Genomic DNA, 27,070 nt, shown 5'->3' on the forward strand with positions numbered 1-27,070 from the left:
GGCCACCTCCATGATGGATGATGAGCTTCTGCTTCTGATGCTGGGTCCATGTGGTACTGAGGTTACTGTTGCCACAGCTACATATGTGGCAGTATGAACGTAAATCCATGTGTAGCGAAATCCTGACTCAATTGTTGCTCTGGTTGTCCCTCACTCATTGAATTTCTGTGCCCTTTAATCACTATAGCTTGTGCATTGAAATGCATTAACAGTACTTGTAGTTTAAAAACAGTTCTTGTGTTTATAAATTCCACTGTGTACTCAGCCCAAATAATAGATCTAGTGTTACTGTCAGCACACATCTTCTAGCTCTGGAATCATTGTGTGGTCACAATATTGTTGTCCAACCCTTCAAGTAGGATTGAACTGGTGCCCAATGATCCAAAGCATACATGTTTGGATTAACATGTGCAGTTACTCTTTCTGAGGAATTATTGAGCAGCATTAATCCAGTGATGTCATTCCTTTAGCTAACCATACGGGCACAGTCTTCTAAATAATCATTGAGCTGTGGTCAGTTAATTAACCTTAGGCAGTACCAGACAGAAGGGTAACATCACAAGTGACTGTGTAGGATAGGGGCGGCCAAGATTTTAGCTTACAGGCCACACTAGGGTCCGAGTGCTAAAGCACTCAAGTGTCACTTTACATTTCCTACCACTGTCACGCCACGCTACGCTGTGTGAGCGTGAGGGGGGAGGGGGGGGGGAGGGGAGAGAACTGTGAAAGTGCTGCATTTAAATGTCGGTATAGTCGCACAGTACCCTACTTAATTTTATACTTCATTTCTCGAGAACAAAGGTCACGAACAAAACAAATGTTCAGTATTATTTAATTATTTTTATGCACTGAAGACACAATATAATCTTTACCTGTTACAGACTGTTGGTATATGGACATACACAGACAAGTTTCAGAGTTTGCACTCAAGTTGCCATGTAATCATGACTTATTTAGTTTCACAATTGAGAAAAAGGTCTTTCACACAAATTTGTCAATCAGAATGTTGTAGCACTTTTGCAACCTCATTATGGAGACTTGGAAGCAATTCCTGAGGAAAGCAATGTAGGCATCCTGAACAGTTTTATCATAAAAATATTTGTCATGAAAATGGGAATTACCTTGCAGGTCAGTCAGTTACAGAGGTGCTTTCAACTGAAATGGCAAATGGTCTCGAAAACAGCTTGGAAACAGATATAAGATTGACAGTGTCCTCATAATCTTTATAAAATTACCTGTGTAATTCATTCAAGGCCACAATGAATTCTTCAAACCTTGCATTATATTTAGTGCCAATGAGCTGAGGGAACTGGACTGTCTTGTAAGAATGTATCCCTTCTACAACGCGGTTTCCTCTTTAAATGCATCCCTGTCAAATGAGAGAGAAATTACCTTGCAGTGTCTCTCTGTGGGCAGTGTACAGTCAAGTTGACTTAAAATTGCCAGTCTGCACCCCATTCTGGATGTTCTAATTTTTGTTCCTGCACTGCCTTTTCCTTCATAAATTTGACAGTAAGTTTTAAATCAAAAAATTGTTCCAGGTATGCCCTGACTTAACCAAAAAGTTTTGCAGTAATATATAAAGTCTCCACATTCTTTGTTCTGTTCCATTAAAAATGCGAACATGTCTTTTTGTGCAAACAGCCACTACACTCGTGAACATTCTTCATAACCACGAACAATTTGTTCATACCCACGAACAATTGGCAGACGTTAAACAGTGCTGACAGCACAATTCTGCTGAACTCAGAGTTGTGCTGTCTGAAAAATGCTGCAATGTAATACTAAATGAAATGTCACGCTGTTCCGGTGTGCTTCAGAGAAGGACCAAGCAAAGCCAAATGACAGGCTGGGCCTTGGCCTGCCCATGGCCCTCACATGCTGCACACATGGAGTTTGACACTCTGTGGCTGGCCCTGGTGTAGACTATTTCAACAAAGAAAGAAATCCCAGAAGAGTGGGGAATGGGTCACACTATCCCCATATTTAAGAAAGGTGATAATAAGAAATGTAATAACTACATAAGAATTATCCCTACTGCACTTGTAACTAAAATATTGCATATATTCTGAGAAACATACAATACAAGAAATACATAAGCAAATGATATCCAGCTTTATAATCTGTAAAAGCCAGATCAGTATTAGTCAGTCTTATGCCAACCAGTTTGGAAATGAAAGTAATAAATTTATATTTTCCACCAAAACAAGTCATTATTTTCAGTGATTCTCATTGTGTACTGTATACTATCACTCCATTGGTTACAACCAGCAGAAACAAATTGCTATCAGCATGCATTGAAAGAGCCACTGTCATCATAAGTATCCACCTCCACCCCAGGGGGCTCTCCACTCTTTGGCGGGTTTGTGTATGGCTACCACGGGGCCCTAGTCTTTATAGCATCTTCTCCTTTTCATGCTGCATGTCTATCCTCTTGCTATTCTTTTTCCTCTCCCTTGGGGAACATGTCTTGTATATTATGGGATTGATTTGATTTTGACAGGGAAGCTAACACAGCTTAGGTCTAACGCACCACTGCCCGCACCGAAACAGAGTTTATTGTGTGGCATTGCTCCCTGTATATCTAGTAAAGCCAAAACCAATGCCCTTAACTAGTTCAAGGAGACCCTTCACCAGTTTTTTGTTAGACACAATTTCTTCAGGTCTAATTGTCCTGAAGATTCTGTATGTTTTGCTCTTCAATGCCATGTATTTGAAGATTAGGTTTGATGCAGTTTCTTCACCCTCATCACAGATCCTACATTTAGGGTCTTCTTCCATTATACCCATTGTGTGTAGAGACTCACAGTAGGTTTACCCTATTGCTTCCCCCTATCTCCACCAGAGCCCTGTGGCATTCTGCAACAATCTTAGATCTTGTTGCAGGCACTGTCAGTGATTTCAGGGCTTCCTGGCTGCCTGAATAGATGTAAATGCTACGGTCCTTGTAGCACCCATGCATATTCTCCTCCACACATGCCCTGATTGCTGTAATTTCAGCTTGGTATACCAAGGCCTTTCCTAGAGAGATGATGTCCTTCAGTCTTGGCTGAACCCCGTGCACCCCTGCCGTGCCTTGGTCTGATTTCAAACCATTGGTGAACCAAACAGTGTCCCCCGCACAGTGGCGAACTGTTTTTTCTCCACTGTTCCCTGCTTCCAATTATTATATTTTAAGGCTGTTGAAGCAGTTGGGAATTTTTCTAAAGTCAGCCAGCATTTCTCCAGCCATTCCTATATTTACCTCACTCACTATCTTAGTGTGTAACTCTGGATATCCCGATGAGATCCAGTTTTTACCAGTTTCAAGTCTGTATGCCCCAGTTGTTGCCTCCATCTTGACCCAAAGGTGTAGTGGAGGCATGTCTAGCATGACTTCCATCCCAGTGGTTGGTGTGCTGTGTTAATTCTGCCTGTTATGGCTAAACAGGCCAGTCTCTGCACCTTAGCAAGCTCCTTAGCTGCAACCTGCTGTTCTACCTTCTTCCACCATACTACGGCCCAATAGGAAATCCTAGGTCTAACCACTGTGGTGTATATCCAGTGCATACCTCTGGGGCTTAGGCCCCAGTTTTTACCACAAGCCATTTTGGTACTCACTAAAGTACTTTTTACCTTGGAGCAGATGCTCTTAATGTGAGGGGCCCATGTTAGTTTCTCATCTAAGGTTACCCCTAGATATTTCACTATCCCCTTCACAAGTAGAGTTTCATCGAAGAGCTTTAGGTTCAAACTTAAGTGTTGGATATACCTCTTTGTGAATGGCACCACAACAGTCTTCTTAGGATTAACCCTTAGATCCTGTTTAATGCACCATTCTTGCACAATGTCCAATCCTCCTTGTGCCATATTTCTAACTGTGTCAGTAAATTTGCCAAGTATTACTATGACAAGGTCATCTGCGTATCCTTGGCAGAAGCATCGTCTGGAATTTAGTTCCTCAATGAGTTTGTTCACAATCAGATCCCACAATAAAGGGGACAGAACTCCTCCTTGTGGGCAACCTCTAATGGTGTTAATTACCATCTTTTCATTCATCATGGTAGCCTCTGCCATCCTTCCACTAAGCATGGTGCTAGTCCACCTACATATAGTGGTCCCTAGGTCATGCACCTCTGCTGCCCTTACCATGGGATCGAAGGTCGTGTTACTGAAGTTCCCCTCGATATCCAGGAAGATGCGGAGGGCTATTTCTTGGAAGTGAAGTGCTTTCTCCACCCTCCCAACTAGTTGATGGAAGCTGTCTCACGTGATTGATCTGGTTGACATATGTGTTGGTTTGAATGTAGAGGGGCCCTAATTAGCCTCCTCTCCCCAACGTATACATTAACCAGTTTTTCCAATGTTTTGAGAATGGAGGAGGACAGACTGATTGGTCTCATATCCTTGGCCTTGGTATGATCAGTTCTCCCTGGCTTTGGAATGAAGACAACCTTCTCTGCCATCCAAGCATTGGGAATGATTCCTACTGCTAGGCTAACCCTGAATAATCTGCATAGGACTCTTATGATACTTCTCTCCTGCCTGTTGCAGGAGAGCTGGAAAGATTCCGTCTGGGCCAGGTGACTTGAACGGTTGGAATGTTCCCACTGCCCATTGGATTTTATTGAAGTCCACACATTCCTTGGCCAATTCCCAGTCCTCTCTTCAAGTGCCTGAGAACCATTGTCTCTCCGGAATCACATTCTGGTCTGTGTTGTCTGGCAGAGCATATTGAGGAAAGTGAGTTTTGAGGAGCAGTTACAGTGTCTCATGTGCTGCATTTGTATATTCCCCATCCTTCTTCCTCAACGTACCTCCTGGATTGGTTGGTACTCTAGTGAGGATTCTGTGGAGTCTGGCTTGAGCAGCCGTTATCCACTTCCTCACAGAATGCCTTCCAGGATGCCTCCTTTACTTGTCTGACTGCAAGGTTGTAGTTGACAAGGGCCTCACGATGTTTTGCCCATTGTCCTTTATGTCTCGCAAGGTTAAACAGCCTTCGTACCTGTTTTCTTTGCGTTTCCAAGTTGTTATTCCACCAAGGCACTCTCCTATTTCTGCACTTTGTGATGATTGTGCAGTTGTCCAGATATGAGGTCACTCTGCTACTTCCTCAAAATCTACCGGATTCCTTATCAAGGTTTTAATTTCCGATAAGCCTAAGTCAAGATCCCCCCTATATGTCTCGCAGTCTGTTTTCCTGGGATTCCTATAGGTCATTGTCTCCCTGATTCCCATTTCAACCTTGAATTCAATGTACATGTTGTCCGATGACGCTGGCTCTAATGCCACATGCCATTGTTTGACATAGCTGCCCATCATCATGGAACCAAAGGTTATGTCAATTACTTCTTCCGTTCTGCTATTCCCAAATGTAGGTTCATTGCCTCTATTCAGGACCTCCAAGTTGTTAGCTAAAAGAAATTCGAGAACGTACTCACCTCTACTGTTGGTGTCCTTGCTGCCCCACACTAGGTTGTGGGCATTAGCGTCACATCCCACCAACAGTTGGTCACCTTGTCGATGGCAAGCTTCTACCAGTCTCCTCAACTCCAAAGGAGAGGAGAGCTGTCTTCGTAAAGAAGGTATGCTAAGGCCAAAACAATTTCCTTCGTGATACCTTCCTCATGCTGCATTCTAATGGTCACTAGGTCCCTGGAGCAGAAATCCATCATTGTCATGAAACAAATTGCATTTCTTACATAAATGCATGTTCTGGAGTTTCTTAGATTTCTACCACAAATGAACTTACCTCCAGTGCCACCGAGGCTCGATATGCCCCCTTTATATAAGTAGGGTTCTTGAATCAGGGCTACATCCACTTCCTGCCTCCCCAGGCAGCGGCTCAGGGCAGCAGAGGTCCCTTTACTGTGCTGCAGATTAATCTGCAGCACCTCCAGTCTCCATCTTGCTGCCATTATTGCCTTTGAGGTCTTTGATAACCCTGACAGTGACCTGTGAGAACCCTAAAATCAATTTCAGGCCTTGCTCTCGCATCGCCTTCAGGGACTTCTCTCCAACCTCCACCACCAGGGTTCGTCCTTCCGGTAAAACCTTGTGGTTGAACACACTCCAGTCTTCTGTCAAGACTTTTGGGTTCTGGGCCCCTATTTTCTTGAACAGAGTCTTATAGGGGAGACGTCCTTAAGGATCTTTGGTACTCATATTGATACCTTTACGGACTTAAGAAGCTCCACTGCCATCTTGATCAGCAGCTTTGCATCTTCCCACGGGGATATCATGGGCACCTTGTCCTTAAGCCATTCCACCGTGTGCACCCCCTCACAGATAAAAATGGGGTACCACGATCTAGATAGACCCTCCTGAAGTTGGGTCCTGAACCAGCATCCTTCCCAATCTTTTCAAAGAGGGCCATCTTAGTTTCTCCTGCTGCGAGGTAATGGCTACCAGTGGACAGACTTCCTGGATAACTGCCATCTTAAAAACTGAGACTGCGGTACTATAGGTCTGTTTCCATATTTTGTGCCTTAGTTTTTTCTGGGCTTGCTTACCCAGGTAGCAGGGAGTCTGAAATTTCTCCCTTATCCTCTAGCTGCCTATCTTCGACGTTGTGTGGGGTCTGCCTACCCTCTTCAACCTGAGACAGTTTTTTCTTGGGGGTCTTAGGTTCAAGCCCCTTTATTCCCTCCACTTGTCTTTAGGAAGCCATTCTTTCCCTTCCTTTTTTCCCTGTTCCCTGACTAGTTTCCTCCTCTAGGCCCCAGACAAGACTTTAATCTTGATCTGGTCCAACTTCTCTGTTACAGTTCCCACTTCTGGCTCAGGTCTAGACCCTGATTCAGTAGTGGGAATGCCTTCCATCAGTCCTGACCCCGATGTTTTGGTGTCTGAGGTCTCAATTTGCCCCTCAGTTTTTTAATTTTTTTTTAGTTGTGTCCATATTGGTCCCACGAGATTTGGGGATCTGCATGGTCCACACCATGAATACCCTGCACAGTGTAAGGCTAATTACTCAGGAAGGTCACCCGGTATCCCTGAGGCTCTGTTCGTGACACATCTTCCCATGCGCCACACGCCCCTCAGCATGGATCGCATCACACTTTGGGTTGGGAAAGGGAATTGGCTAAGGACTAGGAGTGGATAGGGAAGATCGGACATTGTGGGACACTCTTAGTGTGATCGTCAGCTGAGGCCTTTCTGGCAGTGGGTCCTCTACCTTCAGCTGCAGCATAGCCCTCAGCTTCATGTGGATACGCAAGCCTCTCCGCCCACAAGGACAGTGCTTCGTCAAGGTAGTGTCCCCTGAAGAGGTATTGTGGGAAATGTTCTGAAATGTCCATCGCTGACATAAGAACTGTCTCACCACTGTTTTTCGTTCCCTTTTCCTTTCTTTCTTTCCCTTCTCCTCTTGTTCCTCCGCTTCGGCATTTGAGGTTCCTCTTTTTATTCTTCCTCCTTGTGTGCTCCTGATGACTGGCCCATGTGCCTGATGCGTAAGAGGTGACTGAGTAATGCGTACTTCCCAGTCCTGGGTCGACAGGTATGGTTCGCACGTACCCCCTGGTACAGGCCAGATGCAGAGAGGGAAAATTGCCTGAGCTGCTACTTCCCAAATTGCCGATTGGTCCCTCTGTCAGGTGTTCAGGAGATGTGACCTGAGGAGTGAACAATCACCCAAGGCAGGTGTGCCCCCAATTGGAAGGATTGCACCATCGGTGACACTGGCAATTTTCGTACAATGAGCCAATCATCTTCACAGACGATTGGTCAATCCTTGGCAATGGTAAATCCATTCATTATTCAGAAAGGTGTTGATGCCATAGCTGGCCCTGTGAAATCCTGCTCTCATTTACAGTATGGCACTTTGCTTTTGGAGAATACTTCTGATTCTCAAGCACAACTGCTTGCAGCTTTGCTTCTCCACAGATGTCCTGTTTGTGTCGAGGCCCATAGAACTCTGAAGTCTTCATGTGGTGTTATTTACACAAGGCTGCTCGATGGTCTAACGAGACTGAAATCCAGTCTTACGTCTCTGATCAGGGTGTCACTGGCATCCATCGGGTGATGAAAAAGGTAGATTCCTCCTTAGTGGCCACCCGGACTCTTTTTCTCACCTTTGAGTGGTGCTTCCATCCAAGATCAATGCAGGTAATGAAATTATCACAGTCCAACCATACTTCCCGAACCCTCTGCACTGCTACCAGTGTCATTGTTTCAGCCACAGTAGAACGTCTTGTCGACATCCAGCCAAATGTGTAACCTGTGGTAGGGATGTGCATGAGGGCGATTGCTAGGATCCTCCTCCCCACTGTATCAACTGCAGTAGGGGTGATGCCGCCTCCTCTCGAAATTGTCCAGTGTATCTTGATGAGCGGGCTGTGCAAGAGATCTGGGTAAAGGAAAAAGTGCCTTACCCAGTCGCTTGTAAGTTATAGGTTAATTGCAAAACCAGCATTCTCCCATCTGGCACTTACAGTTCTGGTCTTGTTACCTCTTGCTCCATGAAGGGCATAGTCATGCAGACGTGTGACCTCAAATTCAGCTCTGAGGTTGTGAAAGAAATCACCCAGTGTCAAGTTAGTATCTGAGCTCAGTGTAAACGCGCAATAAAAAACACACACACACACACACACACACACACACACACAAAATACGCCAACTCCCGCATCTTCGGCCAGAATGTAAAATCACATGGGAGCATGCAGTGATGTCAAGGGGAGGGGAAAGGGGTAGGATAGTATTGTACGGGTGGGGAGAGAGACAGTCACTGTCCAGTGGAGTGTGAAGGGACTAGACTACCAACAGGTGCAGTGTTGGGAGGTTGTGGGGTAAGGAGGTGGGGAAAAAGGAACAAAAGCGGAGAGGAGCTGGGAAAGATGGGCGGGTGCGTTGGCAGAGGATTGCAAATAAATGGGGTGGGAGATGAGAATGAGGAAGTGGTAATAGTAGGACAGAGGGGATAGAAACTGTTGGGTGGAGGGTGTGGGGACAGTATGTTACCGTAGGTTGAGGCCGGGATAGTTATGGGTTGTAAGGATAACAATCATCTGCCCAGCTCAGAAAAACTGGTGGCAGAGGGAAGGATCCAGATGGCTTGGGGAGTGAAGCAGCCATTGAAATCAAGTGTGTTGTGTTCAGCAGCATGCTGTGCTACAGGGTGGCCGTTCATCCTGGTGAACAGCTTGTTGGTAGTCATACCAACATAAAAAGCGGTGCAGTGATTGCAGCAGAGCTGGTAAATTATGTAGCTGCTTTCACAGGTGGCCTGGCCCCTGATGGGATAGGATAAACCTGTGACAGGACTCGAATAGGAAGTACTGGGTGGGTGAATTTGGCAAGATTGGGCAGATTTTGCACCTGTGTCTTCCAAAAGGATGTGATCCTTGTGGCAAAGGGTTGGGACTGGGAATCGTATAGGAATGGACTAGGATGTGGCAGTAGAGCGGGTGAAGGAACACCACTTTAGGAGGGGTGGGAAGTATCTCTCGTAGGATGTCCCTCATTTCAGGGCACGATGATAAGTAATCAAAGCCCTGGCAAAGGATGTGGTTCAGTTTTTCCAGTCTGGGATGGTACAGGGTGACAGAGGGGACACTCCTTTATGGCTGGTTTTTGGGGATGGTGGGAGGACTAAGGTTCTGAGGGGCAATGGCATAGGAGATCTGTTTGCGGACTAGGTCTGGGGGATAGTGCCTGTCTGTGTAGGCTTTGCTGAGGCCCTCTGTATACTGAGCAAGGGAGTTTTTGTCACTGCAGATACATCGTAGCCAGGCTACATGGAAGGGATTTTTTTGTGTGAAAGGGATTACAGCTGTCAAAATGCAGATACTGTTGGTGGTTGGTGGGTTTAATGTGGACAGAGGTGTGAATGGAGCGATGAGAGCCCTTTTTGCTCCTTTTTTTCCCCACCTCCCTGCCCCACAACCTCCTGACACTGCACCTGTTGGCACTCTAGTCCCAGCGCACTCCACCAGACAGTGTTCATCTCTCTCCCTACCTGTACACTGCTATTCCTCCCCCTTCCCCTCCAGATTTCTGGTTGCATCCCACATGATGTTGTATTTCAATCTGTCTTTTCCTACATTGTTGACAGGATCAAAGAGTCATGTTAGTTACCTCGTGCACCTCTCATCATGATTTTTCTTCAGAGTAGGGGCAAATTGATACTAACATTCCACAGGGTTCAATTCTGGCACCATACCTCCTCATAATGACTTTCTATTTTACAGTGATAAAGCAGAAATTGTCCTTTTTGCTGATGATGCAAGCAGCATAAGGAAACCCAAAAGAACTGTTACAACATAATGAACGATAAACAAAACACTCAGAAGTGTTGTTGACTGGTTCTCAGTAAATGGTCTATCATTTAACTTACAAAAAATAAATTTCATTCATGTCTGCTTAAGGCAATACATACCATTATAAATAACAGTACAGCATGGGGATATAAAATATGTAAAAGCTTATTGTTCAAAATTCCTTTGTGTACATATTGATCAGAATTTGAATCTGAAAACACCCCTTATATCCCCCTGCGGGTTTGGGGGTTAGAATAGGCCCGCGGTATTCCTGCCTATCGTAAGAGGCGACTAAAAGGAGTCTCAAACGTTTCGGCATATAGGTGATGGTCCCCCATCAGGTTTGACCTCCATATTTCCAAATTCTTCCAAAGAGCGAGCCAGTTGGGGAAGGGCGCCTTACATGGTGCATTGTGTCCATTGTGCATTGAGACCTTAAGCCAGCTTTCACGTAGTCACATTGCCGTCCCTCTCGTTCTCCTTCTCTTGGGCGAGGATATGTTCCTGGGTGTGATATCCACCATGCACTGTGCAGTGTTGCTTTTTGTGGAGACGAAGACCATGGACTTCCTTGCACCTAATGTCCAGCACGGTAGCCAGTCCGTTGTGGTGGGGCCGCCATGTACCCTGTTGGTTGTAGCCCCCTGCCAACACAGGGATCACTCGGCTGATGCCTGCACCGTTAACTCCCCACGTATGCCAAGGAGTAGATGCCTATCTCCCTGGGGCATCAGGACTCCTGGCAATGGCCATCCTGCCGGGTGGCCCTTGCTGAGGCTGGGTGGCGCCTGAGAGGAGGGCCCTTGGTCGGAGTGGGTGGCATCAGGGCAGATGACCCGCAATGAAGTGTGGTACATCATCTCTTGCTGGTGGCCAGTCGCCAGCAGTCTCGAAGCGTTCTCAGGCTCAATTCAATGCTCAGAAATATGATCCCAAATCGTTCCCCTCCCTGGCCACACCATGGGAGGAGCATAAGGCTCAGGATGGCAGTGACACTTATTCGCCCTGGTTCCTAGTTTGTACGAAAGCTGATGGGGAGTCTTTCATGTCAACAAAGCTTCAATTCTTCGTAGAGCATTTAGAGGACAAGTCTGGGGAGGTGGAGGGCTTGTCCAAAATGCGCCCTGGGTCAGTATTGATAAAAACAGCATCCTCTGCCCAGTCACGAAGGTTACTTGCTTGAGACAAGTTGGGGGATGTTTCAGTTACCATCACACCCCATAAGAGTTTAAATATGGTCCGGGGTATTACTTTCCATAGGTACCTTCTTTTGCAGTCTGATGACGAGCTGTGCGCCAATTTAGTGTGTCGAGGTGTTCATTTCATCCAGCGCGTTCATCGGGGTCTGAAGGATAATCAGATTGCTACCGGTGCCTTCATCTTGGCCTTCGAGGGTAATACAATACCAGAGAAGGTCAAGGTGATGGCCTACTGCTGTCCCCACTTCTAAGCCGGAGAAGCGTCCAACTTCTTCGGCTCCTCTCATTCGCAAGGGGTCCCTTGGGAAGGATGACGCCCAGCAGTGGCATAAGTGATCACAAGCAGCTGGTCGTAGGGCTTCGCGATCCTCCTCCGTCCCAGAGACTGAAACAGTGAAGCCCTCCCAGCCAGTGAAACCCAAGGAGCAGTGAGAAAAGCCCAAGAAGAAGACCTCTAAGCTGAAGGAACTTGCGGTGGTACCCACCCCACCGCAACCTATAAGCCCTGCTTCTGAGGGCGAGGTAGAGATTCTGGCATCTGCTGAGGACCTAGATCTCGCCGGACTCTCAGACACAATGGATGTCACTCGCACAGGTAATCACTTGGTGGCAGCAGGTGACCCAGCGACGTAATCTGCCTCCTCGGTCCCTTCACGCCTTTCTCAGCAATGGACAATGTCATCCTCCAGTGGAATTGCAGCGGTTTTTTCCACCATCTTGCTGAGCTCCGACAACTTCTCAGCCTTCACCCTTTTCTCTGCATTGCTCTTCAGGAAACTTAGTTTCCAGCGATGTGAACCCCTGCCCTCCGTGGCTATCGGTGTTACTATAGGAACCGGGCAGCTTATGAGCGAGTATCTGGTGGCGTCTGCATCTACATCCTTCACTCCATTTACAGCGAGTCTGTCCCTCTACAAACACCTTTAGAGGCTGTCGCTGTTCGGGTGTAGATGCCTCAGGCTGTTACTGTCTGCAGTCTCTTATCTTCCACCGAATGGTGATGTCCCACAGCATGTCCTGGCTGCACTGATAGGCCAATTGCCACCACCTTTTCTGTTACTGGGCGACTTCAACACCCTTAACCCTCTGTGCGATGGATCAGTGGCAACAGGCCGAGGCAGCATCGTTGAGCAAGTATTGGCACAGCTCGACCTTTCTCTTTCAAATAATGATGCCTTCACACATTTCTGTGTGGCTCATGGCACGTACTCAGCCATCGACCTATCGATCTGCAGTCCTAGCCTGTTACCATCTGTCCAATGTAGTGTGCATGACGACTTGTGTGGTAGTGACCACTTCACAATCTTTCTGTCACTGCCACAGCATCACTCCTCTGGCCGCCCCTGCAGATGAGCTATGAATAAGGCTGACTGGGACTTGTTCACCTCCATTGCCACTATTGAGCCTCCTTCCAATGACGCCATTGATGTGGTGGTTCACTCGGTCAACACCGGCATCGTTACTGCCGCAGAATCTGCCAATCCCTGTTCTTCTGGATCCCCGCTGTGGAGGATTGTGCCTTGGTGGTCTGCCTTCCACCTCTTTTCCAGGCCCCTCTGCGTATACCCCCATGGTGTGTGCCCTGCACATGCCTTCGACTCGATTTGGCACGGGGCCCGAAGGACTCTGTCCCTCCTGAGGTCCTCCGCCGGCGCTTGCTTTCAATCCTTGCCGCTTTCAAGGCTCTGACGTTGTCTATACTGATGGTTCAATTGGCTGCTCATGTCGGTTATGCTCTTACTCTAGGGGATCATTATGAACAACACTCATTGCCGGCTGGCTGCAGTGTTTTCACTGCCGAGCTGGTCGCCATCTCTTGTGCCCTAGAGTATATCCGCTCCTGCTCGGGTGAGTCCTTCGTTATCTGTAGTGACTCTTTGTAGCTTTATGAGCTATCGACCAGTGTTTCCCTCGTTCTCATCTGGTGATGGCTATCCAGGAGTCCCTCCATACTCATGCCAGTTGCGGCCGTTCTGTGGTCTTTGTGTGGACCCCGGGTCATGTCGGCATGCTGGGAAATGAATGTGTTGACACGCTGGCCAAACAGGCTGTCGGTGCACCAGCCTTGGAGATAGGCCTTTCAGAGAGTGACCTCGGGCCAGTTTTGCGGCAGAAGGCACTTCGCACCTAGGGTGAAGAATGGCGCACCCTTCCTTCACCCAACAAACTTCGCGCCATCAAGGAGGCTACCGGTGCGTGGCGCTCCTCCTTACGGGTCTCTCACCAGGACTCTGTTGTCCTCTGCCGGCTACGCATTAGCCACACCTGGATAACACACAGCTATTTATTGCGCCGCGAGGACCCACCTTTATGTCGCTGCGGCTCAGCTTTGATGGCGGTCCACATCTTGTTGGACTGCCCACTTTTAACTCCGCTCAGGCTGATGTTTGCGCTGCCTGATACGCTTCCCGCACTTTTATAGGATGACATTGCGATGGCAGTTTTAGTTTTGAGTTTTATTCGTGCAGGGGGTTTCTATCGCTTGATCTAAGTGTTTGTCCTTTTTTGTGTTGAGTCTGGCCTTTGGCTTACGATTTTAGACTGGGGTTTTTAGTGCGTTTCTTGGTGGTTGGCTTTTCCTTTTTTGTTCCTATGGTCGGCCAACCACTGTCACACTCAGTGTGATTTTAATTCCTTTTGTCTGGTCTCTGTCTGTGTCTTTCTTGTCCTGTGTCATCTCTTGTCATCCCCATTGTTTTTATTCCTTGTGGGAGTTTCAAGTTCATGGAAAAAGGGACCAATGGCCCTAGTAGTCTGGTCCCTTCAATCCCACAAACCAACCACCCAACCTGTTATAGACGGTAGAGTCCAGCAACATTTACTCTTAAATGAAACTGTTCTGAACCATCAGAAAGTTAGCATGCTTTAGCATACTTTCTTCCCTTTATATCATATGGAATAATTTGCACTGATTTGACAGATGGCATGCTAGAAGCACACTGTTTTGACAGATGGCATGCTAGATGCACACTGTTTTGACAGTTGATGCCACAGGGAAAATGTCTCAGCACAGATGAACATACCTAGCGAGGAGGTTGCATGTGAAGTAATCTTTCAAATAGCAGATGACACATTCTAGTGCAAAATAAATTGCATAAGAATAAGTGTAGTGGTGGTAGTGGACAACAGACTACAATAGGTATCTGTAAAAGTTTGACTCTCGTATTTCTTAAAATAGGGAATAATAAATATTCCTAGTTTTGAGCATTTCACTGAGTAAGATGTAAATAACCCAAAAACAAAGGAGCCCAGCTGAAGTGTAATGTCACTATGTAAAAGCTGGTGAAATTCTTGCCCTGATTCATGTGTAATACTTGCATTAGTGACAAATGTAATAAAAATTTTTATTCCTTACAAAGTTCACGTGCAACCAACGGAAGACTAGATTTTCCAATTTTGCTAGATTTCCCAATAAAAAGACAGTGAAACTGGTACTTTTAATAGCTTAAGGGAATCAGCGTGCAAGCAAAAGTCATACAAAATGTTTAAATATAGAGTTTTTATAGTAATATGTACAGCATGTGTAATTTTATGGATTTTTCAGTGACATGTGGAAGCTATATAAAAGCGGTGGCCATATTGGCGTGGGTCAGCATCACTTTGAGAAGTCAGTGATTCAAGATGTATGCTGAAGAGCAGTGTGTTAGTTGTGTTTAAAGTGTTTAAAATTTTGCAGATGACAACTCTAAGGCCTTACAGAATACTTGCAGCAGTTCGAGAACTTTGAAAATTTTTCGAGATTCATATTCAGGGACTTAAACACTGCACTGCAATGTTGCGTTTAAAGGAGTTTGAAATTTTAGCATAGGTTTGTGGACTTTGAGAAGTTATTCACAACCAACTTTTCTGAACTTTTAACAGTGATGTGGTGAACAGGACTTTGTGCATTTTTGATCGAGCTTGTGACTCAATCTGTATTCACAGTATTAATCAAGGGCTCATTAGAACATTTTAATTATTGAACAGTATCCAGCTTGTGTTAAGAACATTTATTCATTTTGCAAACCACAAACTTGCATACGGTTTAATGAAATTATAGTAACAGGATGATAGGGCGAGTGTGTGGCCATCCCCGAGACACATCTTAAGCCAATAAACTTTAAAAAATGGGCACACACTGAGTTAAGCACTTTTACACAAAGAGATAGTGGGTAAGAAAGTTTGGTGTGTCACAGAGTTCACACTTAAAAGAAAGTTTCAAATCCCCATCCAGCCTCTTAATGTTGCCAGCATTAGGAGGCAAAATGTTAGGAACAGACAAAGATCACACCACAATGCCTGTAAAATGTAGATCACCAAGGACCACAATCACAATGTTCAGAAGCTTAATTTGTCCAGTTTCTAGCTTTTATACCACACTTCAGTGGCAAGACAAAATCTTGGAACTGCATGATTTGCAGGGAAAGCCATCACATTCACACTGCTGTGATCAGCAGATTATTTCATCAGGTTTCACTTTGCTCTTCTAATGTTTGATGACATATTATACGATGATGTAGGCTCTGCATCTATGAGTTGTTCACTGTCTTGCAACTAATGAATAGGTTAAGATTTGAGTTATAGAGCAAAAGTAGTGAAATGAAGAACGTCACAGAAGTGAGCCACAGAGAAACAGAACGGGAAATTTGCTTGTTTGAGGAACAACCTGGTGTGTGCTGTCACCTTAAAAGATCTAAGCTTTTTTGATTTTTCTGTCTTGAATTATTTTTATTTAATTTTTTACTCCTGATAGAGGTGAATATGTCAGTGGATTTTTAATTTTAAAGTAGATCTGAAGCTCCTCATCTTCTTTCTGCAAATCTTCTGGTAAAGCTTTTGTTCACAATGTCCTTTTTATTCATGAGTACAGACAATACTTCTAATATGTCAGTGGATTTTTAATTTTAAAGTAGATCTGAAGCTCCTCATCTTCTTTCTGCAAATCTTCTGGTAAAACTTTTGTACACAATGTCCTTTTTATTCATGAGTACAGACAATACTTCCCTTAAAAAACAAAAACAAAAAATATTAATGCACACAACTGAACTTTCAGCAGTGTGATGAGTTCTACATAGCAAGATGGACATCAAGAGACTGATAAATAATTTATATTTTTTTATGGAGGCTGTCTTAGAGTCTTGTGGAAACCTCGCTAGTGTGACCTGCTCTCTGGTTCATTGACCCGCCAATTTCTCCAGGTCGTGTGGTTCTTTTCCCTTGTCCAGAAGTCTCCAAATGGAGGGGGAAATCCCACCAAAAGAGTGTCAAGTTCATAAATACCATTCTGTATACCTATTAATATAAACATAATAGAGGGAAACATTCCACGTGGGAAAAATATATCTAAAAACAAAGATGATGTGACTTACCAAACGAAAGCGCTGGCAGGTTGATAGACACACAAACATACACACAAAATTCAAGCTTTCGCAACCAACGGTTGCTTCATCAGGAAAGAGGGAAGGAGAGGGAAAGATGAAAGGATGTGGGTTTTAAGGGAGAGGCTAAGGAGTCATTCCAATCCCGGGAGCGGAAAGACTTACCTTAGGGGGAAAAAAGGACAGGTATACACTCGCGCACACACACACACATATCCATCCGCACATGATGAAGCAACCGTTGGTTGCAAAAGCTTGAATTTTGTGTGTATGTTTGTGTTTGTTTGTGTGTCTATCAACCTGCCAGTGATTTCGTTTGGTAAGTTACATCATCTTTGTTTTTAGATATATCAATATAAACATATTGTTGTTATGCATGTATGACTCAATTACAGGATCTGCTGCAGCACTTGCATTGAAATTTTAGCACATAATTTTATACCAGTGGTGCAGAATGTGGATCAACAGCATGCACCATTATAAAAGTGCCTATAGTTAATGAATCACCTTGGTTCAGAAATGTTTGTGGACACATGATTACTACTATAGGTGATATATCAAACTAGTTTTTTCTGCCTATTTAACAAACTAGTTTATTCTACATATTTCCATCCACTGATGAGCTAAGGAATCATTTTCTGGGGAGATTCAGATTACAGGATAATATTTACAGACTAAAGAAGTGTGATATAATAATTACATCTGTTGTTAATTCAAGAACATCCTGCAGATACCTTTTAAAAAACTAGGTATTTGGACAATTGCTTCACAATAAATATATTCATTAATGTCCTTTGTCATTTCCAATATTTCTCATTTCACAAAAAATAGTGGAAAGCATGAATATAACACTAGGACTGAAAACATCGTCTGCATTGACAATGAGGGGTGAACATTAGAACAGAAAAGATTGGAAGACATAGGTGCATATGTATTTAACGACCTACCAGAGCACATTAAGTGGCAAGTAGATAATATAGTAGAGATTAAGACTGATTTAAAGAACTTTCTATTGGGCAACTTCTACTTTAATGAGTATATTCACAGAAGTACTTAAATTTAATGTATAATTATAATTAAAACTTTAATACAGTAATGTTTTGTCATTTCAGTGCATTGCACAAATATACATCTTTTAACTTCTTTCTACAACCCAGGGAGCACACACTATGGGATCCATGGAACATGGTAGTGTAATATAATTCTAAAAAACAAGCAGCAATGGAGGCATTTACAAGATGTAGACAATGTAATGAGGACCTAAAAGTTGTCTCCTCCCTGTGGACTTGAATAATTAGCTTGCTAGACCTCCTCCCCCAGTCCCCCGCCCCAACCACCCCATACCCCATGTGTCTTGGCAATGGTTAGCAATCTCTTGAAGAGAGAAAACATTTAATCAGCCTTTAGACTGTTGAAACACTTCTATCATGGCATAAACATGTATTTTCTGATAAACTTCTGTGTTTGCAGGTGAAACTCATACATGGAGAGACTGTCACTGATGGCAAACCACTCTTTAGGAGTCAGCATTTATTACAGAAGGTTGAACAATTGGAAGCTGCAAGGCGCCAGCAGATGTTTCGACAGTTTGGTATAAAACAGGTACCGTAGTTGGTAAAAAGCAGTATATAGCCTTCAGTTACTTATTTTTTATTGCTTTACTTTCATTAGACATAGTGCTGTTATGTGTGTAGTTATTGATAAATGTGACAAGGAAAAGAGGTTTGTGTTGCTTCAGCAGATAAGTTAGTTAATGGCCATCTGATTCCCTAAGCAAAATAAAAATCAACATACTTTTTGTAAGAAAATGGAACACAGAGTTGATAGGATGTTTAAGCTCTGCTCGTATTAATCTCTCATTTTTTACTTTGTTTCCCATTTGTTAACTTAGTAACGTAATTACTTTCCTAACTGTATTTGAACTTTGCTGTGCCAATTTAAGTACAAAAGACTGATGATTGGATCTGGCAACACATTTCTCCTAAAAGACTTAATACATCCAGATATAAAGTTAAACTACCTAATGTATTGTCTACCACTCAATATCATCTGTTACTATGTCCTCAAAATAAGTGAAGTGTGTTAAAGAAAGTCAAACAGTGGAAAATCCAGGATGGACTGTAACAGTATTATGAATCACACAAATGTAACTCACACACACTTGACCACAGTCACTGGCTGCTGAGGCCAGACTGTGAGCAGGAGCACATGGTGGGAGAGGCAACTGGGTGGTGGGGGTAAGGAGGAGGATGGGCAGGGAGGGGACGGATAGCAGGTTAGGGGTAGAGGCGGTAAAGTGCTGCTTGTGGGAGCATACAGGGATGAAGTGGAGAGAGGGTAGGGCAGCTAGGTGCAATCGGGAAGTTAAGAGGGTGTGGGGGGGGGGGGGGGAGTGGAAAAGGAGACAAGTAAAAATACTGTGGATGCATTGGTGGAATAGGTAGCTAAGTAGTGCTGGAATGGGAACCGGGAAGGGATATATTGCAGGGAGAGTTGTCACCTGTGCAGTTCAAGAAAGCTGGTGTTGATGGGGAAAAATCCAGATGGGAGAGGCTGTCATTGAAATGGAGAACGTCATTTTGGGTGGTGTGCTCAGCAACGGGGTGGTCCAGCTGTTTCTTGGCCACAGTTTGTTGATGGCCATTCATGCGGACAAACAGCTTGTTGGTTGTCATGTCCATGTAAAATGCAAAACAGCGATTGCAGCTCCTGCAAAAGTCTATTAACAAAGTTTCAAGAACCGGCTTTAAATGATTACTCTAGGGATATATTAAAAACCCCTATGTATCACTCACACAGGGATCATAGGGATAAGATTAGAGTAATTACTGCATGCTCAGAGGCATTCAGTCAATCATTCTTCCCATGCTCCACACGTGAATGGAACAGGAAGAAACCCTAATGACTGGTACAATGGGATGTACCTTGCAGTGGATTGCAAAGTATAGATGTAGATGTAGATGGGATAGGTGATGCTTATGACTTGACTGGAGTAGTAGGTGGTGGTGGTGGTGGTGGTGGTGGTGATGGGAGGACGTGTGGGATAGGTCTTGCATCTAGGTCTCTTACAGAAATATGAGCCCTGAGACGAGGGGTTTGGGAGTAGGGGTTGTGTAGGGAGGGACAAGGATGTTGTGTAAGTTCAATGGGTGGTGGAATACCACTGTTGGAGGAATGGGAAGGATAGTGGGCAGGACATTATTCATTTCAGGGCATGGTGTGAGGTAGTTGAAACCTTGGTGGAGAATGTGATTCAGTTGTTCCAGTCATAGGTGGTATTGAGTCAGAAGGGGAATATTGCACTGTGACCGGATGGTGGAACTTCGGTGTTGGTGGACTGGAGGGATAAGACAAAGGAGATCTGTTTTTGTACAAGATTGGAAAGTAATTACAGTCTGTGAAGGCCTCAGTGAGACCCTCGGTATATTTCAAGAGGGACAAAGTGGATGTATTGCTGGTGGTTGGTAGGATTGATATGGGTGGAGGTACTGATGTAGCCATCTTTGTGGTGGAGGTCAACATCAAGGAAGGTGGCTTGTTGGGTTGAGCAGAACCATGAGGGGGGAGGGGGGGCAGCTGTCAAAGTGGAGGTATTGGTGGTGGTTGGTAGGTTCCATATGGACAGAGGTACTGATGTAGCCATCTTTGAGGTGGAGGTCAACATAAATGAAGGTGGCTTTTTGGGTTGAGTAGGACCAGGTGAAACAATTGGGAGAGAAGGTGTTAAGGTTCTGGAGGAATGTGGATAAGGTGTCCTTACCCTTTGTCCAGATCATGAAAAAGTCATTGGTGAATCTGAATCAGGTGAAGGGTTTAGGATTTGCATTTTTAAGAAGGTAGAAGCAATAGGTTGGCATAGGATGATGCCATGCGGGTGCCCACAGCCATACCCTGGATTTGTTTGTAGGTAATGCCTTGAAAGGAGAAGTCATTGTTAATTGTGGGTGAGCATGTAGTTGGTCATGGCGACTAGGAGGAGGTTGTAGGTTTGGAATCCATTGGGTGTTGGGAAAGGTATTAAAGGAAGCAACATAACCTGGAGGTACTAAAGGCTTTGTAGGTTGTGTGTTTATTGTTTGCAGATGTAAAGTGATTAGGGGACCTTGTAACAATATGCAAAAAATTTCTGCATGAGAATGAGTATTTGAGAACCACTGATAATGTGCAGGACACAGAAAGACAAAAAGGTTATGGGAATATAGATTATGCTACGTGACTGTTTAGTTTCAAAATTTAATGACCACTTTTAAATAAAAAGAAATAAACTGTTGTTTTTGAAAAAAATTAAAGCAAGGCAGTCATAACAAAAGAGCCAATAATCTAATATAAGGAACTGCATTAAAACAAATGAGAAAAAAAGGAGTTAGTATTTCTGTAAGACACAAATTCAGACCACAGGAAAAATAGGAGCTACTAGAATATATCAGATTACACTGATGACCAGAAACATTATGACCACCTGCTTAATAGCTTGTTTGTCTGTCTTTGGAACAAAGTACGCTACCCATTATGCATATCAGGGATGGAGGTATGTGACATTAGATGTCTACATACAGGTCATTTAATTTGCGTAAATAACAAGCTGCTGGTTTGTGTATCTGGTGATGACACCCTATAGCAACCCTGATGGATTCCATAGGATTTACATCAGACAAATTTGGTCTCTGAGACATCGTGAGCTTACTTTAATGCTCCTCAAACCAATGCAGCTTGGTTCTGGCTCAGAGACAATCAGTTTTACTGCAGAAAATATGCTGTCAGGGAAGACATCAAGCTTGAAAGGTTGCAGGTGGTTCTCAGCTGTCGTGGTGTCTTCAATTGCTACCACAGTTCCCACGCAAGCACCAGAGAATGTCTCCCATAGCATAATACTTGCCCCCACCAGCCAACGTTTGTTGTGGACTGCACTTTTCAAGCTGGCCTTCACCTCGATGATGGAGTTTGTGGAGACAACCATTGACCTACTGTAGCAAAAATGTGATTCACCCAAAGAGCTGACACGTTTTCATTGATCGACAGTTGAATCTTGATGCTTCAGTGCCCACAGCAATTGTAATTGACAATTTTGTTGGGTCAACGTGTGAACACGTAGGGGTGATCTGCTACAGAGCTACATGTTGAACAATGTATGATGAACAGTGTGCTCTAAAACACTTGTGCATGCACCAGCATTGCGCTCTTTTGGCAGAGATGCCACAGATCATCATCTATCCTACTTGACAGAGCAGAAAAGGTTTGATCCCCATGTTCTGTGGAAAGTCGTGGACATCCAATCGTGATAGTAGCACTGTTCTTCTGCCTCTTTCTGTAGATGCTTATGACAGTAGCACATGAACATTTGACCAACTTCGGTGTTTTTAGATACTGGTTCACAGGCTCTGTGTAATAATAATCTACCCTTTGTCAGAGTCACTTATCTTAGTGGATTTCCCTGTTTGCAGCCCATATCATTGCTATGATGATTCCCCATCCATGTCTGCTCTGCTTACATACTTCTGTTAACATGCTATGTGCCCAAAATGCCACCAAGTGGCATCCAACATTGTGATTGGCATATCAGTGTATAAATAAATACAGAAAAGTAGGAGAGGAGACAGTACAGAAAGTGAAATGGCTGCAATTGGTAAGAAGTAAACTAATTTGTATTTTCATTACATTTTTGTATCCAGAAATGTAATTGATGTGTGTAGAAAAATCCCGCCACTGGGCTTCAGGCATTTTGTGCAACCAGACAGTGTACAAATGGATTCAAGTAAAAACCATCTCTAGACTTTTCCAACCGTAGTGAGATTTCAGTGATGCCATTGAGGTGTTATTTCATTCTTTTCTCCACTTTTGGAATCCAGCAAAGAACTTCCTCAATCCATCTACTATTTGTTTGCCAAGCTCCATGTCCCACACACTTCCATCTCATTTTCATTACTTTGATAGCTGCATCTTCCAGTTCAGATTGCCATCCTGACATATTTATTTGTTTTGCTTCCACTTTCAGTAATTCCCAACATCCATCTGTTCATTGCTCACTGAAAACAGTTTTTAAACAGTTTTTGCATTAATGTTTCATTACCACATGCCAAGACTGGTCAACACACTGATTACATATCACATTATAAGAAAATTAATATTACCACTTCTCTCATTGTAGTCATTTTACTATATTACACTTAAATAAAATGCAGGTCATTGACTCTTTTTCACATCTCAGAAGTCCTCCTCTGCAGAAACCATGGAATGTGGTTCCTATGTAGTACATTGTTGCCTTCATCATGAAGACTGTTTTGTTTACCGGAAATTTTCCAGACCGTTTTATTCTTCTGCTCATACGTCCCCAACTGGTTCTCCAATTTCATTATTCACATTTGCAATCTTCACTTCAGTATGTCCATTTGTATTATTCCATAATTGTTATGGTTAATTTTCTAGTCTACTTTCAAACTTGTTATATTAAATTCATCTGTTTTTTGTTGGAGTATATCTGCACCAGAGGTGAACATGACAGTGTTGTCAGCAAATTTTTGGTGGTTCACATATGTTTCATTAATTAGAATTCTTCCTTTCTTTTCCCTGTTCAAGGATCTAAGAACTACTTTTAGATTTTCTGCTGATAATTATTTTGGTGTTACAGTATGTTTACATAGGTTGTATAATGCCTTTTTCTCTCTAGGTCTGTTAGCATAGATTTTGTTGAAATTGAGCCAGATGCTTTCACAAATCTATGAGACCCAGACAGAGACAATTCAAGATCCTTGTTGTACTATAATATATTTCACAAAATTTGTAGTGTGCATGTGAAGAACCGACTTCTAAAGCCAGCTTATTCCTTTTTTCATGAAAATCAAATATATTTTTGATGTGTGGTTGGTCTTCATTTTAGTGAATATACATAGAACTGATTTTTTTGATCTTGTCTATCTTGTGAAGTAGAATAACTGCCACATTGTTCTAGCTTTGTGAATCTTTCTTCTCTGCAGACACTCTGTAAATAAATTTGAAAGTTCCTAGTGCATCAATATCCATCCAGTTCTAACAGTTTCTATTGAAACATTGTCATCTCCAGCTATCATTCATTCATTCATTCATTAGATGGCTTTATACACCTCATCAGTCATACTTATAAATTGATATGTCATTTTAACTCTCTGAATTTTTGATTCTTCTCCTAAACCACATGGATATTTAAGGGGCTCTTTGGGTGCTTGTACAATTTTCTTGTACAATTTTCTTACCATTGTTAGTGTGCCATCTGCAATTTTGCCATGTGCCCTTTGCTTTCTTAATTGGCGAAATGTAATGTCTGACCAACATAAGTTTGTTTTTCCAATGTTTCTCATGATAAACTGTCATTGTATATTCTCACGTTCCCTCAAAGATAGTTATGAATAACTGCTTCATTCCGTGAGATATATTTTTTTCTTTTGCATTTTCCATGTGTGGAACATTTTTTACTATTTACCTATGAGGATAATATAGGTTATATTGAAAGACAATAGCAGAAGTTTTCTGTAGTATCTAAATAGTAAAACACGGTGTATAGAACCTGGGACAACCGGCAGATCTGGGAAAAACCCGGGAATATTTTCATGCAGGAAAAAACCGGATAAAACCTGGGATTTATTAGAATTCCGAAAATTTTTTATTGTTGTAGTTTTCAGTTAGATTTTTGTAATGTTGACTGATACGCACCAATATTCTAACAAAGGATATTACTGTATCCTGGTACTGCAGACTAATACTGCAGCAATAAAACATGAACGAGAGAAAAAAGACGAAAATAAAACTGAAGTTGCAAACGAAATGCTTTATATACAACAACAAAACACAGTGCTCATACAAATATCTGCCAACAGCAAAATGTGTCAAAGGCTTTAGGAAGACTATGCAATGCTTCAGAACAATAAACTGCCTGTGATGATCGTGACATCACAACTGTTTACATTAGATTAATTTGAGCAGTTGCGAGCGGGCTCATGTACATGCGCAGTTGAGTCGCATATGTGTAGTATCTCCTTCCACTTCTGGCTACAGAAATGTGGCTGTTAGCTGTATAGGCAATAGCAGCAAGCGGCAAGATGCTACCCGGAAAAATTTTACTTGCGCGCCCAAGCTACCAGCTTCACGCATGCGTAACAGGCTTGGATCTACGGGGCGGAGGCAAACCGGATGGCAATTCAAGTGTGGGGGAGGGGGGGGGGGGGCAGCAAATTCATATTCTTGAGGAAAACAACCCTTGTTTCACAAAGTGCCTAGCATCCCGCGCACATTGTTCTATTGTTTATTCATATGATTTTGAAATGCATCCCTGTTAGTTTTTGAACACATTCTAAGTTGATTTATGAATCAATCATAAGTTGATTTTTGAAAGCGTGCACAGTGTACATGATGTCTTTACCAGGGGAATCCCCGTCGCATCTGGAAATAAACTTTCCTGCAGACAAAGGGCGACAGGGCTATACGTGCGGAGTGGAATAAAGCCGAATGGGTGCCAATCGCTGTTTATGTGGTTGACTGAGTCTGCGAATGATCGTTGTTATAAATACTAGCGAAAGCCATAGATTCAAACTACCAGAGGAGAAATAAACGACTAACAGGCATAACAGGTAAGAGAGGTTATGTGTTGTCTTCTCGGTGTACCCAAGAAAATGAAATTTTGACTGCTACGGTCGCAGGTTCGAATCCTGCCTCGGGCATGGGTGTGTGTGATGTCCTTAGGTTAGTTAGGTTTAAGTAGTTCTAAGTTCTAGGGGACTTATGACCTACGATGTTGAGTCCCATAGTGCTCAGAGCCATTTGAACCATTTGAAATTTTGACTAAGTTTTTAGCCAGACCACTACACTAGTAAGGACCAGTTGTACAGTCCCCAGCTAGGAGGCGCTGAAGTTCTATTCTGGGAATAGCGCAGAAAATGCGTTGTACGAGGGGCGTTTGAAAAGTCTGTGCAAAGTCCAAGAGATAGCACCACCGGCGTGTATCGAGGCCATGTTTAGTTAGTAGCATTTTTGGAAAGAACGCTCACCAAGTTTCAGCCATATTGGTCTATTTCTTTGTATTTGGCATTCGTGTGAATCAAGGAAGTCAAGTAATTGTCAAAAAATAGACGAAAAAGAATTTCGTGTAGTGATTAAACATTACTTTATGAAAGGCAGAATGCCTCAAGAGACTAAAGAGAAGCTTAATAAACATTACGGTGACTCTGCACCTTCTATTAGAACATTTTATAATTGGTTTCAAAATTTTCGGAGTGGCCATATGGGCACAAGTGATGCTGAACGTTCTGGATGCCCTGTGGAGGTTACGACTCCAGAAATCATTGATAAAGTCCATGATATGGTGATGGATGACAGAAGAGTTAAGGTGCGTGAGATTGCTAGCACTGCAGGCATCTCGAATGAATGGGTACATAATATTTTGCATAAGCATTAGAACATGAGAAAGCTATCCGTAAGATGAGTTCTGCGATTGCTCACACTTGACCAAAAACGGAATGGTGTGAAGTGTTGCAAGGATGGTTTGCAGCTCTTCAGGAAGAATCGGCAGGACTTTAAGCGTTGTTTCGTCACTGTGGATGAAACATGGATACATTACTATACTCCTGGAGCCAAACAGCAATCTAAACAATGGGTTACCAAGGCAGAATCTGCACCAAAAAAGGCAAAAACTATTCCTTTGGCCAGAAAGGTTATGGCGACTGTATTTTGGGATTTGTGAGGGATAATCCTCATAGACTATCTGGAAAAGGATAAAACTAGTACAACAGGTGCATATTATTCATTGTTACTGGACTGTTTGAAAACCGAGCTGCAAGAAAAATGCCGGTGATTGGATCACAAAAAGTAATTTTCCATCATGACAATGCACCAGCACACACCTCAGCAGTTTTGGTCGCAAAATGATTGGAAACAGGAGTCCAACTCATTTTACATCCATCATGTTCTCCAGACTTGGCTTCCTCGGACCACTATTTGTTCCCCAATTTGAAGAAATGGTTGGTGGGACAAAGATATCATTCGAACGAGGAGGTGATTGCAGCTACTAATAGCTATTTTGCGAATTTGGACAATTTCTATTATTCGGAAGGGATCAACAAATTAGAACAGCATAGGATGAAGTGTATAAGTCTAAATGGAGACTATGTCAAAAAATAAAAAAAGGTTTACCCCAAACATGTAAGTAGTTTTTATTTTTGCACGAACTTTTCAAATGCCCCTCGTACGAACATGTAATAACGCATAACCGGAGAATAAACGCTGGATAACTAAACCAGTGATTGTGTGT

General features: G+C 43.3%; 1 protein-coding gene across 1 annotated transcript in view; it reads left to right on the plus strand.

The window, feature by feature from the left end:
• LOC126262658 (ribitol 5-phosphate transferase FKRP) overlaps window positions 1-27,070 on the plus strand; it is a 63,908-nt gene that overhangs the window by 33,343 nt on the left and 3,495 nt on the right. The window contains exon 2 of the mRNA XM_049959427.1: window positions 18,268-18,399. Coding sequence (XP_049815384.1) covers window positions 18,268-18,399 — 132 coding nt within the window. The remainder of the gene's footprint in view (window positions 1-18,267; window positions 18,400-27,070) is intronic.

Source organism: Schistocerca nitens, chromosome 6, assembly GCF_023898315.1.
Source record: "Schistocerca nitens isolate TAMUIC-IGC-003100 chromosome 6, iqSchNite1.1, whole genome shotgun sequence".
Taxonomy (NCBI): Eukaryota; Metazoa; Arthropoda; class Insecta; order Orthoptera; family Acrididae; genus Schistocerca; species Schistocerca nitens.